The sequence below is a fragment of the Eucalyptus grandis genome, chromosome 3, assembly GCF_016545825.1.
Source record: "Eucalyptus grandis isolate ANBG69807.140 chromosome 3, ASM1654582v1, whole genome shotgun sequence".
In the NCBI taxonomy this organism is placed as follows: domain Eukaryota; kingdom Viridiplantae; phylum Streptophyta; class Magnoliopsida; order Myrtales; family Myrtaceae; genus Eucalyptus; species Eucalyptus grandis.
In genome coordinates, this window is record NC_052614.1 from 25,108,903 (window position 1) to 25,123,205 (window position 14,303).

The 14,303-nt window shown below is 39.8% G+C and overlaps 1 protein-coding gene across 1 annotated transcript; it reads right to left on the reverse strand.

Moving 5' to 3' along the window:
• Nucleotides 1–173: 173 nt before the first annotated feature.
• On the reverse strand, nt 174–12,041 carry LOC104437020 (PX domain-containing protein EREL1). The gene is given in 12 exon segments (XM_010049878.3): nt 174–689; nt 3,141–3,350; nt 3,606–3,793; nt 3,796–3,847; nt 3,928–4,092; nt 7,135–7,940; nt 8,133–8,241; nt 9,234–9,320; nt 9,499–9,557; nt 9,560–9,596; nt 11,128–11,238; nt 11,503–12,041. Coding segments are annotated over 12 exon segments (2,142 nt in total). The 5' UTR covers nt 11,593–12,041; the 3' UTR covers nt 174–461.
• Between the last annotated feature and the right edge of the window lie 2,262 nt (nt 12,042–14,303).

Below are 14,303 nucleotides of genomic sequence, written 5' to 3' on the forward strand. Positions count from 1 at the left end.
CTGCACCCAGAATGATGTAATCCAACGTGACAGCTCCAAGCAAATAAGCTTTGATTTCGAATGTACTTATTACATCATAAAAAGATCTGGCCTTTTCAGCAATTGCCTTAAATTAACACATTTGAACATTACATCTAATTATCGACCAAAAAAAGAACATTGCATCTAAATAATAAGCTCGAAGATTTCCAAAATTCATCTATAGCTTTTCGGGTAATATCTGTACTCATTCATGTACATTAACAAGGAAAAATCGTTTCGTATAGACTGCCATCTTGTGAAAAGCATTTATGTGGGATTACAAAATGTCACCACAGACTGCCATCTCCGCAGGTATCGTCAACTAACTAAAATGCGGAGAAGACACTGTGGAGATGTGGCATTATGACTATACCAAAGAGATAGGATTTACTCTCACAAATATAAACCCTATTCCCCTTTCAAAAGACTCAATCAATCTGCTAAGATTTTCCCGTAGTAGCCTCTGCTGTCTCAGTTTTGGAAACATCATTAGTGGAACATTGCAAGAAAGAGTTCACCTGTTTTCTAAACAAAGTGCCACTATCGATGATGATGTTTGCTATAGTAGTCTTCAATTCATCCTCTACCATTCTTGTGTTGTCATTTACTCCATTATCTCCATATATGTCAGAAGCAGCGGCATGGCCTTCTTGGGCTAACATATGTGCCTGATGAACATGTGACAAGTACATGGCTAACGGAAGAAGAATGACTTCTAAATATTTAAGACAGAGCCATATATAGACCACATAGGATGCAGTTCCAAACAAGGATGAAACATAACAAGGTCATGGTGAAGAGACATCAAATGCCAAGTATTAGGAAATCAAAAATTTCAATCGAGGCCCACATAAAAGTCAGGAGGTAACTTCCAAGTAGGACAAACCCGGGCAGCCATATTCACTCCCATGTGATTTTTTCACTTTCGGAATTGAGTTTGAATAATATAACCAAGAATATAGACAATCTTGATCAGTTGCAGTTACCAAGCATAGAACTACATTTGGGATAGTCAAACTTTCTGAAAGTTCATTGAAAGAGATAACAAAAGACAACTCACTAGAAGTTTAGGAAGAGTATCAGTGTCTATAGCGTGTCATTTTACCTACTTAACTATGCATGTGGAAGAAATTATAAGACGTTATAAACAGATTCCTGATTTCCAAAACAGTTAGTTAAGAAAATCAACAAACCCCAAATAAGATTATTTCAGATTGAAGACCATGTGAAATGGAACAGAAATTAGCTTTGCATAAATTGTGTGACTGGAGAATCTTCTAGCTTGTCCAAAAAGAAACAAAACAATTATGAATTTTCTTGAAAAATACAAGAACAGTATTGACAAAGTGAGTGTGTGGTATGCATGGCCGATAAAGTAAGTTCTTTTAATTTTTCTGATAACAATATGAGAGTGGTCATCATCCAGCTCAATTATCACAAAACAAAATAAAACGGAACATCAAAACCAGCCAAAAACAAAATTTCCAAATCAATTGTCAAATATAAAGAAGAGTCACAGACTTCTTAACAGAACAGCACTAATGAGAGATGGTGGAATTACTAAGATGAGTTAAAAAGGCAACAAAGTTTACATGCACAAGATTTGGAGGATGAAAAAGATATTCTAGTAGATCTGCAAAAATTTGCTGCTCTATGGTTAAGTTTTCATGCATGTAGCCTAAGTCTATAAGATCTAGTCATGCAATTGCAAACATTTCACGCCTCAATGCACCTTCTCTTTCTTTCTTTCCTTCAGTTTCTTTCTTTTGTCCTTCAGTGGTGGTAATCAGGTTTAATTTGCACAGGGGGAACTAATCATATATACAGGAGATGCTAAACCAGTTCCAATTGCCTAAAGTTGAAGGATTGCTCTTAGGTCATAAAACCAGATGCTCAAGGCCCCAAAAAACCATTTTCCTCGAGTATAAAATCTCACGTTGACCCACAGAGCATTCAATCATTAAAAGCAACTGCATAAAGCATAGTTAGAAAATATATATATCTCCTCTTATCACAAGGATAGAACCAGTGTCTATGCAAAGGGGCTACAAATTTCATGTCACAACTGACTCTAAAAGGTTTTCATTGTTGACTAGAGGCTACTAAAGGCCATATAACATTTGCAACAAAAATCACTAGAACGAGAAAAGTACCAGCACAAAACCTGAAAAAACTAATTAGTTTAAAAAGAAAAAAAAAATCCAACAAAGCAGGAAGAGTTTCCAAATTGCAACTCAAGGGGGGTGCAGTGCAATTTCAGACAGTCAAGGGACTCTTGCAATTAACCCTAGAGATTTTAATTTATATATGCAGTCAATTGCCTTTTATCCTGACTTACAGAGGTCAGGAGTATCTCACAAGAGAGCTGATAACCTAAATTTGATCACAACCATTGAGATTATATTTAAATGACATCCTCTTTTATGGAATGCATATGAAAACCCCAGTTCCGAATGAAATTGGATATAACTTATTGTAATGCACTAAAGTCAGGCAAAATTAATGATGCCAAACATTTAAGTCTACATCCCCTAATGTGCAACAAAATCAAAATCTGACAATTATTGCACTAGACCTTACCCAAAATTAAGCACATCAAATCAGGAGACGAAGGGATTATTCGATAATTATAGTATGAATTTATGGCTGAACTACTTCAATGAGCATGTGGTCAGAAATGATGTCATTTTTTAAGAAATTGTAGAATATATCAATAATCAAAAAGTTTGTGACCTGAACAACTATCAGTTGGGCTATTATGGATCAGAATTCCAAGGTAAAACTAACCAATCTGTATCATGAATTCCTACAACCTCTATATCCAGATTTGAGATGTGCCTTTAACATAGACCTGACAAAATAAGAACTTCATATTCTCAAGTAAGAAGTGTACAATTATCAAATTTCAGTGGCAATGTCATGAACACAAGGACAGAGAACGTCATTCATTTGCAAAATTGTAACATAAAGAATATACAAAATAACATGGAAGCTTTAACTTACTGCCCGGCAACTGTTTTAATGGACTCTTTAAACATTGAAAGGTTAACTGCACATGCCATCATCAAACAACCTAAAGTTTCAAGGGTGATTCTAATCATGAAAAGCAGATAGTATACCTGTGCAGTTATACGGCCGATTAGGTCATTCAACATAGATGAGAATCGTATGCCTTCAACAGAGGAAGAATCAAGGTCTTTTGCATCATCTGCAGTGATATTGACAACACAGTCTTGCAGTGCATTGTGGATGGTTTTGCACTCTTGCAATAGCTTGGTCAAGGCAGTTTCACATTGTTGATTCATTTGTTTTTCCTCTTCAAGAAGTTTCTGACAAGACACCATAAGAATCGGCATCAAGAAAGCTTTGCCATAAAGAAACTCAAAATAACCTGCGTCTATCCACTCGTATGTTCATCTGGGCCATATCTTGTGTAGTTGTATTGTTTAAAACCGCCACAAGCATTGCATTATTGTCTCATCTAATCAGTTTAAATCAAGCTCCATGTATACAGACTAGTACTAACTAAAGAAAGACAAAAGCTTCATATATAACACAAAAAAATGCATTAAAAGAAATGTTACCTCAACTTTTCTCTTTTCCTCCAGAGATTGACTAAGCTCTTGCTTCAAATGATTCTGGGTGTTTCTGAGAGATTTAACCTCTTTAACCAGGACTTTAAGATCTGCCTTTGACCTTAGTTCTAGCTCTTCATATCTTTTCTGCAAATTGCCAACCTGCTGTTTGCTTTCATCCAACTCCTGAAGCAGCTGTCCCTCCCTGGGCTAAAAGATGCTCCTGTTGATTCAGAACTTGACTCACCACCCTACAAAATTTCACACTTAATTATTTAAAATCTAAAATATTTGGGCACAAGAAAAGAGAGAATAACAGAAGATCGTATACCTGTTTAGACTTTAACTTCAACTCCATCTCATAAGATCTTTGTCGTAATTCCTCCATATCCCACTGCATTTGAGTAAATCTCTCTCTCTCTGCTAATATTGCTTGTTCAAGGTTTTCTTTACTCTTTTGTTTTGTAGTTTCAAGTTCCCCCTCCAAATCCTTAACCTGTTCAGATGCGGTTGATTACAACCACTTAATGAGTAATCATGCTGGTGCTTCTCGCACTAAGAAGCCAGTATGCATAAGAGTCTATGAAGTTGCTCAACGCTTTTGCCAGGGGAAAAACAACAATGGCAGTAAGATCTGGTCAAAGTAGAAATACATAGTGTTTGATGCATATTATTGCGTAGAAACACATCCCTATGATTTCTGGCCAAATAACTGGTCAAACAAGACAGCTATTTCCATTTTTGCCCTCACCACACAATCTTTATCAAGCCCCTATACTGCATGGGTGGCAAATATCCCACCTGCTTTTCGATGGAAAGTTCACTCATTTATCGCTCTAATCTAAATTAAGGACATTTTCCCACGTAATCTGCACAAGCAGTAAAAGCTCAAGTGTGATCAACATGCCTCCAGCTCAACAGCGCAATTAAGTTCTCATATAGCAAATTGATCTTTCCCCAGGAGCTCTTTGCTTTGACCCAAGGATCTCAATGAAAAAAGAGAGGCCATGGCTGTCTTAGAAAGTGAATGAACTACATGAGCACACATACATGACTTTTTTCGACCGTACAGCTGCCTTCTATGAACCAAACAAAAACAGGAACCATAATTGTATCTTATAGTCCACATCTTTTTTTCATTCTTTCTTTTATTTTAGTTATTAAATCCAGTTCAGACTCACAGAACTTCCCAAATCTACTTGATTATTTAGAGGTGTACATTAATGTATTGTATCTGAAGCTGATGCCAGCGACACATGTCCAGCTGGAAAGTGTTAGAGATCTTTCCCAGACACCAGTCAATTTCACCCTCCTTCCATTACCGTAGAGGCGCAAAAGGGAAACTAGGGCCACATTCACCCAGTCGTCACCCCCTCCCATCAACATAAAAGATGCCCTAAAAAAGGGGCTTCTGGGTAAGAAAAAGTCCCGCATTGCCCAGATGTGCACAAGTCGAACAACATATAATCCTAATTCCGCATAAGTGAAAGCCGCCTAGACTTCCCTTTTTGGCGTGCTAGGATCTATATGATCTCAACATCTGTCCCACATGTCTTAAGCTTTAGTCTCATTGGTTCTCTTGGCTTTATATCTCACTTGAACTTGTGCATTTAAAAACATATGCCCTAAGTTGATCACTTGAAGTCCATTATACTTTAATGAAAATACAACAACAAATTTGTCATTCCATTAATACTTACCCATACTCTCAAATGAAACTTTTCATTCTATTTGGTAACGCTCCAGGTAACTCATTTCTTTGTTCTTTTGTTCTCCGGATCAAAAATAAAACGGAAACACATTTGGTAATTTTTTTATTCTCAGGAATAGATTTGGAGTAGAAAAAGAAATTTATTTTTGTATTCTTGGGAACAATTCAAGAAACAAGTCTTCTCTTTCTTTTTTCTTCTTTTCCCCTTAGTCAATCGCCGGCCTTGCTGATGGCCGGTGACCAGCCAAACGAGGCCTGGCAAACTTGCCAAACCCTCGCCAACCCCGGTGAGGTCACCCCGAGTTCGCCAGCCACCAATGAGCCCCCCCCCCAAGCCTCGCTGTGGCTGGGTGAGGTCAAGGGCAAGGTCGACCTCGCGGTAGCTGAGAGAGGCCGAGCCTTGCCGATGGCCAAGCGAGGCTTCGCCTCACTAGATTTGGGCAAGGTGGAGCCTTGCCTAGCCAAGGCGAGGCTGAGGCTCAACCTTGCCCCGCCACAACAAGGCTCAACCTTGCCCGACCACCGTGAGATCGGCGTCGCCTGGGTGGGCGAGGCTGACCTTGCAGTGGCCGGCCTGGCCGAGGCTGACCTTGCAGTGGCCGGCCTGGCCAAGGCTCTTGGGTGACACCAACCTCGTGGCCGAGCAAGGCTTGAGGGGACCTTGCCGACTAGAGGAAGGAGAAAAAAAGGCAAAAAGAAAAGAAAAAATGTAATAAAATAACTAATAAATTAAAAGAAATTCTAAGTCACAAAAATATCTGGATTGTACCAAACGCATTTTTGTTCCGGAAATAGAAATTTTATGCAATTACCAAACGTTTTCAAATGCTTAGAAACATATCAAAGGAACAGAAATAGAAAAAATTATTTCTGAATAGAAATTGTACTTGGGAACAAAACATTACCATATGACCCTTAAAGTCCATTATACTTTAATGAAAATGCAACAACTTGTCATTCCATCAATACTTACCCACGCTCTTAGATGAAATTTAACATTATTACATGTCGCCTTAGCAGGTAGTCCATAGTTTGCAGTCGCACCTTCTTTTGAAAAAAGCAAGCGTGCATCTTGAAATTATAGGAGCTTCCTCTATCTCTAATAAAAAAATTTTAAGGAATACAATCTGCCCAAAAGTAGACTGCTATAAAACAGATAAGGTCTGGTCCAGCTAAGCTAGCATCAGACAGATCAGCATGTACCCAAGGTGCATTAAACGCCATATAAAAATAGATCGAAAGTCACATGCAGGCAATGGTGGTGTTCCCCTATAGCTGCAAAGGTGAACCGAGCATTTGCTTCATATCTGCTCTATCAGTGAGCATCTCCTAAGGGAAGGTTCAAGTGTTCCATAATAAACAATCTAATTAGGAGAAACTCAAACATGATTTCAGAGATGCATCTAACAATGACAGATGTAACATTTACTCCATGAATTGATATTTTTCTTCCATCTTCTGACGTTTTGTCAACCAATAAAGCATCTTCCAGCCCTACTCCTTGGACATCCATATAAATCCGCGCATGGTCTGTGCAAGACTCAGCGCATGTGTGTTTGAGCATGTTAGAGAGAGAGAGAGAGAGAGAGAGACGCATGTTTGTTTTCCTATGTGCATATGAGTCACATGCACTTCCTGTCTATGCAGGTATTGTGTGTTCGAAAGAGAGTTATGGCAAAATATTGTCCCAAACATTTCCATACATGTTAAGTTTTTCCTGTAGATTTGTCTATGGCATTGGTTGCCCTTACCCTTATATGACAATATTCATTTGATGTTTGCATTTTATGATTAGTTCAAATGACTTGTTCACTTATTTAGACTTACCTTTGTCATAAGGTAATCTTTCACGGCAGTTTCCTGGTTTAGTCTCGATATAAGATCCTCCATGTCTGTTTTTGCTGTTACTAGTCTTCGTTGAAAGGAGAACATGACCCTGTTCAATTTACTGCGCTGATCCATCGGAAGGATGACTTGCCCATCTCCTAAAGCATGCAGCTCCGTGTTCCCAAGAATTTCTGGAGCACTTGAAGTTTCAACAGCTCCAGAAAGGTAAGCAGAGCCATTACCAGATGAATTAGGCATTCCAGAGTTTGATGACTCACTTTCTCTGAGAGAGCTCACATCACTGGATATGCTATCAGAAGAGAGTTTCCGTGTGTGGCCAGTAACCTTGAAATGATCTGGCTCTGTGAAGAGTTCTAAGTCATTTCCCATAAGGTATGGAACTTTGGAAACATTTCCATTTTCCAAGTGTTTTCCACTGATATTTACATGGTTGCCATGGATTTTACGCCTATCAAAACCTTCCAGCTGCTCTAAAATTGCTTCACCCATGAACAGACCCTCATCAATATTAGCCACACCATATTTGACAAGTCTATCAATGGGATTAGGCAAGTCTTCATCCAAGGAAAATTCCTCCACACCCACATCAGAACTTTCATGTCTTCCTAACGTTGGTGTTCCAAGTTCGGAGTTCTCATAGGCAGTATCACTGCCATAATCTGATGTGAGAGATGAACCACCAGCAACAGCAGATAATGCTGAATCATTTTGTGGCTGATGTGATGATATTGAACTATTTCCAGAACCCAATGCCTCTGGCACATTTTGATTTGTGTCTTGAAAAGCTGAACAATAAAAACAAAAGATACACCTAAAATGAGTTGTCAAAATCAAATCCAACGTCCCAGCAATTCCAAAGATTACCAAGAAAATTCTATATGACTAGTTCTAGCTCTCACTGAACTCAATTCTTCATAATTAAATATCACAATGTGACCCAACAGAAATCCTGCGGAGTAGTTGGTTTGAAGACATACAAGATCTAGCAGCAGCTTCTAGTTCAAGAAATGACGCCACTGCAAAACTTCTCGACAAGTCAAGGTCAGACAGGAGCTTTGTCATCCACTCCTCCAATGAGCATCTTCTCTGCAAAAGATGCCTTATGAAATATGAGTGGGTCATACTAAATTGTTGCCATTAACGAACTTTCGGGACAGCATTGCTATGCCAGAAAAACTTCAAATGCTAAAAATTAACATTAATTGATGTTCAATTGCAGTTGTCTGACAAAAAAAAGAAAAAAAGTTGAAAGCTCTTGTGAAAACTCCTGAAAGCTGATAAAGTGAGGGCCATTGCACCATATGCACAGACAGTATTCCCAGAAAGGAGTGCCTAAAGGCCTAGCTGATTAGACTACCTACACTTTTGACGCAAAAACAAAGAGGCCATCGCTCATAAGCATCTACAAATATTGTGATGGATTATGTATTTCCAGGAAAAAGAAGGCATCATTGTTCACAATTAAGGACAACTGTGGTGAATGTGCTCTCTGTAGTAGAGCTTCATACAATAGACTTTTGCTCTGTAATCCTTTCCCCTATAAAGAAAAGAGAAAACTTTGCCACTGAAAGCTTACTTCTCAAACCTGAAAAATGCTTTACTCAGCAGCTTGAAGACTTTAGCTGACAATGACTGCATGATGCATTACATATTTTAGCTTCCAAATCTTCAAAGAGATTAAAGCTTCAACAGATCAACCAATTTATATGGAAAAAGCAAAAGGTAAACAAAAATGAAAACACATATCGGACATATGTTCCAACTATCATGTAGTAATAAAAAATTTGTATTGCTTGTGAAAAAAGCCATGTCAGACAACATCTTTGTTTAGTTCCTATCAATCCATTTGAAAAGTTAACTGGTCTTGGAAGCTTGAAGAAAGGGTTCGTAAAATTCACACTCATGATCTTTTTTAGACAGCACTTATTCAAGCACTCAACTTATCATTGCGAGATAATCTATGAATGACAAGCAATCAGACAGTTAAGAGACAAATGAAGTTATAACAACTGAGGACACTCTGCCCCCACTCATATACAATCTAAAAATCACTATAGAAAATGAGAAACTGTTGCTACCTCATCCAACAATGCCCTGCTCTTTATCCGCAAAAGTCCCTTCGGAGGAGCTGGTGGAAGATTCTTCTTAGGAAATGCTTTTTTAAGCTGCAAAATGTGCTGATAATTAAAAAAGAATCTAAACATGTATGCTTGAGAATCATGATTCTTTTGCTAGTTTTCTAAAAGGACAGGTTGCATGATTTAAATATACAAATTGTGACCATGAACCACAGAGTTAAGGTGCCCAATCTAAAGAAAAAATGCACAAGCTATGTAGACTCACATCAGAAAATAACCTCAAAAAGTCATTGAATCTTCTTAACACTCCACGAACAGTGGTAAACCTTCGGGAGATTGTAAACCAATCTGAACCCTGTAAAACTGCCCATTAAGAATGTTAAAGGAGAGTAAGCCAGAAGCTACAATATGCATGTGAACAAAAAAGATCTGATGTAGGAAAAGAAAAGGAAAAGGGCAAAAGCGCAAACTAGAAAGCTGTGGAAAGAGGGGAAGTTCCTATTTCTCAAACCAAAGCAAACTGAATCAAAATAGTTGTTGCAGTTCAATTCAAGTTTTAAAGAACATCTGGTTGTATTTGACATTGGCCCATTTGACATGCTAATCTCTGAAATTAACTAGTAAAACAAAGACAAAGGTATGAACAAACAAAGATTAGAAAAATAACACCAAAAAACTGCACAATGCAAAGCATTGTAAGCACCAAAAATTAACATTTCAGCTTGGCCCAATGTAAAACTGAACCAAGGCATACCAACTCATTTCAGGACCCCTAGACATTTCAAATTGATTCAGTCAATCGAAAAAAAAAAGGGGCCTATTGTAGTAGTTCATTTTTATTAAGACCAGCCTAATTGCATATTGACATAATCACAAATCTTTTGACATATCTGTTCTTCCTTTTTTCTTCCTGTAAATCTAATCCAAGGCTATATTTCTCATCCTCAAAAGGTGAAGAAACTCAGCACTTTGAATATACAACCCTGCCAACCAAACAAGTAACAGTGAAAAATAAGGAACCTCCAGAGCGTTCTTGGTCTATTGAGCACTGAACAAGCTTGTCATTCACCAAAGAGAAGCAAAAGACTAGTCTTCCTGGCATTTCGGTTCAAATAAATACAATTAAAATGAAAAGTCATGACATTCTTGCAAGATATTCTTAATTTTCGCCTATGAGATTATAAAAACAAAATTTCCAGCTGATAGGGATCAGATATAGGATAGAGTATAACAAATGAAACATTGGCAAAGCAATAGGCAAGTCCTGCCTCATGAAAACTTAGTGTCGTCCTCAACCAAGTGGTTTGACCTTTGTTTTTTTTTTTTTTTTTTTTTTTTTGGTTGGTAAGCGGTTTGATGTTATACATTAAACTTCTGCAACACAATTCACGAGGGACTAGAATGTTGATCAAGACAACATCCAGGACCACAAACAAAATGGGAAGCAGGAAAAAGGAAAGAAAGATGACAAGAAGAAGTAAGCCTGAGGGGGAACTAACTAAACAGCTATTTGGGCACCTTCCGACAGGCTTCCATCAAGTGGACTGATATCCTACTCCAGTGCCAATAGTTTAGACACCATCGACAACAAAGATACTTGAGATACTAGGGAATAAATCTTGCTAGCAAAAACCATATTTGAAAACAAAAGAATTGCTCTATAGATATAGTTATCAGAGGGTTTGAGCAAAAGAGAGCCTAAAGTCACCTATTGCAGCAGACTCAGGTAGCTAAAAAGCATAACAAATTGCGCTGGACAATTTAACTAATATTTTCCTAGGTGAATGAAACACCAAAGACCCGTACATTTAATGCACTGTTTCAAGTAAGAAGACTACATTGGCAACTTTCTGTTTCTAATACAACAAACGGCCATTTGACAATATATGCTTACCACAACAGGATCCGAGTCTCTTGATTTCGGCAACAGGACCCATGAAGGTATTGTAACACAGTAACTCCATCCTGTCCGATGATCGTGCGGCCACACAGTGTCCCGCCCATTCTGTATCTCGAAAAGGATAAATAGCAACAGAAAATCATTTCTTTAACTAGAAAGGCAGAAAACGAACTCCATAACCTCAAGTCAATAATTTCTTTCATCTCGGTCAACGAGTCTACAAACAATAATTCAGGCCGTGCGTGATCCCCCGATACCGATTCAAAACAGAACTGCACACCGGCACGACTTCAATTGCGCAAAATGAGCTAAAATCACTCCAATCCGAGAACGCGCGAAATCGAACATATCCGATCAGTGTATACTCACCCATTTCCGTGGCGGAGGGCTCCAATCCATTCCCAGCGGCAGCGGCGAAGTCCCGTCGTGCCGGTGCTTAGGCGGACTTCGTCTCTGCATCCTCGCACTCCCCGGCTCTACCCGCGATCGTACCTTACCAATCAATCACCGAAAATGCGCACATGCGCGCGCGGGAGCGAGCTCTCCGACCGGCGAATTCCGCGGCGATCGCTCGCGAGGGTCCGCGGACCGGAAGCGGCGGCGATCCGATCGTCCCGATCGGCGGCGGAATCGGGGGCTGGGCTAGGGTTTTGGAGACGATCGGATCTCGGAGGGGAGGGAATGACTTCCCGACGGGTGGCGAGGCCGACGCCCTCACGACGACGCGTCCGCACCGTCGCGACGCGCCGCGGCGGATTTCGCCGCCGTGCTCGGGGAGGCGCACGTTAGCGTGGGGGGAAGGGGCCGGCCGGATATGCTGAGCGCCGGCGTCGCCTGCTGCTGCTTTCTTGTACGGCGAGTCGAGCGATGATGGTTCGCAGTTCTGGAGAGAGAAAGAGAGGAGGAGGAGGTCGCTTAGCTTTGTTCTATGCGTATTTAATTAATTATTTTATTTATTTTTTGCAATTTTATCTTTTTTTTAGAAAAATGTCGATTTAGCTTCGTTCGTTAAAACGAAAACGATCTGCACTTTCCCAACCAAAAAAAAAAAAAAAGAGGAATTACTAAAGTAATTTTTTGTCTTTTTAATAATGATTTTACTGCAAATTTTTTTTTTTTTGGGGTTATCGTCCGGCGTTCAGACGTGCGCTTTTGGTGTGAAAGTTTCCGTCCCACCTAACTGTCGTCTTCTGCGGTTGCATCGAGCGTCACGGAAGGGGGGATGCGTCGTCGTCACTTGGGTCGGGGTGGCTTGGAAGCCAAAAAAAAGTTCCCTCGGATTTCTTGAAGAATTCGATTTTTTCCATTTCCGGAAATTGAGTGCCTGTTCACTATTGGGCTTGAGTCACATAATCAATGTTTTGATCGGAAGATTACCAAAGGGATCCGGGATTGGCTTGCCGGCTCGACCAAACAAGACAATGTGGGCTCAAATGTCGATGACTGATTGGATTGTGCCCACAGCAATGAGAAAGTTCGACCCGAATTGTTGGAAACCTCGAGACGAGTTGATGGGCTTGACGAGCCTGGTTGTTTGCCAGATAGATGGGGCTAGCATGTGTTTTCTTGGCACGAGTTAGGGCTTAGCCAAATTCCAAAGGATGTACCATATATCGAGAGGAAGGTTTGTGAGGCCTACTAAGGAGTATACTTATTTACAAGAAAACCCCTTATTTGAGAAATGGTTCTCCACTAGACAAAATCGCATCCAACCACATACCTAACTAGACGAATCGAGACACCACAGAAGGCAACCCTTTGCAAGTATGTCGGGCATCCTTAGCTTTGATCGAGTTATTTATTAGTTATGAATCTCATTTTCATTATTGATTTAAGCATTGGAAATCCAATTCGAGTCTCTACCATCGCCATGTCCAATTCATGTATCCGTGACTATAGATGGAATTGTTGTTTCAAGTTTGACTCGACCTTAGGACTAATGTGTGCATTAGCAAGGTCAGACTAAGGGCCTATTAGTAACTAATCAAATAGTGCATGATTCTATTATTTTATTTTTGAAACAAAAAATATAATAGAAATTTATTTGGTAACTTTTTTGTTCTTGATAATAATTTTAGAAGTAGAAGCAATTCGAAATTGACGATTACACGAAACCTTGCTCCTCCCTGCGATGGAGAATCCTCTCTACCCAGCTGGGTAGTACTCTTCCACTTTCATCACAGAAGGTAAACGATAATCCCTAACCCTTCCTCTCCGATTTCACCTTTCGAAATGGGGAAAACCCTAGATTACAGCAATGTATATTCTCCTGCGATGGTCTGGAATCTTCTCAACCGTCTGCAGGTAAAACCCTAATCCCCCACCATCCTCAAATCAACCATGGTCTTCTTCAACCAAACGAAACCTCTTAATCCATCACCAAACCACCAACTCGGAGACCATCCCACCACATACAATACACAGCTCCCTTCAACCTAATCGAACAGAGACCACTGTCACCAAATCCCAAACTAGCAAGTCAGGCTGCTATTCCATATCTATCTTGCCCCTGGAGAAAGGATGAACGATCAGTATGAGGAAGAAAGACGGGTTAATGCTCTCTGCAAAAGCCTAGGCAAGCTTTGGTCGGAAGACGATGTGGTTGATGTAACAGGTGAGATTTCATAAGAAAATTTGATAGCATGTCGCAAAACCCTGTTTGGGAAACTCTTCTCAAAGCCGAATGTCAACTATAGAGCATTTATCGGTGTTATGAAAAAAGCTTGGAAGGTGGATAATGTTACCCGCACAACGATAGCACCTGGGTATTTCTCTTTTTCCTTTCCATCGGAGGCGGACAAACAGCGAGTACTCGACTCTGGACCTTGGTCCTTCTCAAGCAATTTACTAGTTCTGCAGGAATGTGAACCGGATATCCCTGAAATCTGCTATGACTTTACTCACTATGCATTCTGGGTGAATCTTTCGGGCCTTCCCCTGGGGCGAACGTCAGCTGCAGTGGTCCGAAACATTGCATCAAAAATAGGTGAAGTGATAGATGTTAAACTAGAAGCAAAGGGAGACAGTAGTTACAAAACAGGGAAGGCAAGAGTCAAGCTTAATTTGGAAGAACCCCTTAAGACAAGAGTGTTAGTAAATCTGGATACAAAAAAAGCTATGGGTGGAATTTAAATATAAAAGACTTCCGCATTATTGCTATTCCTGCGGGA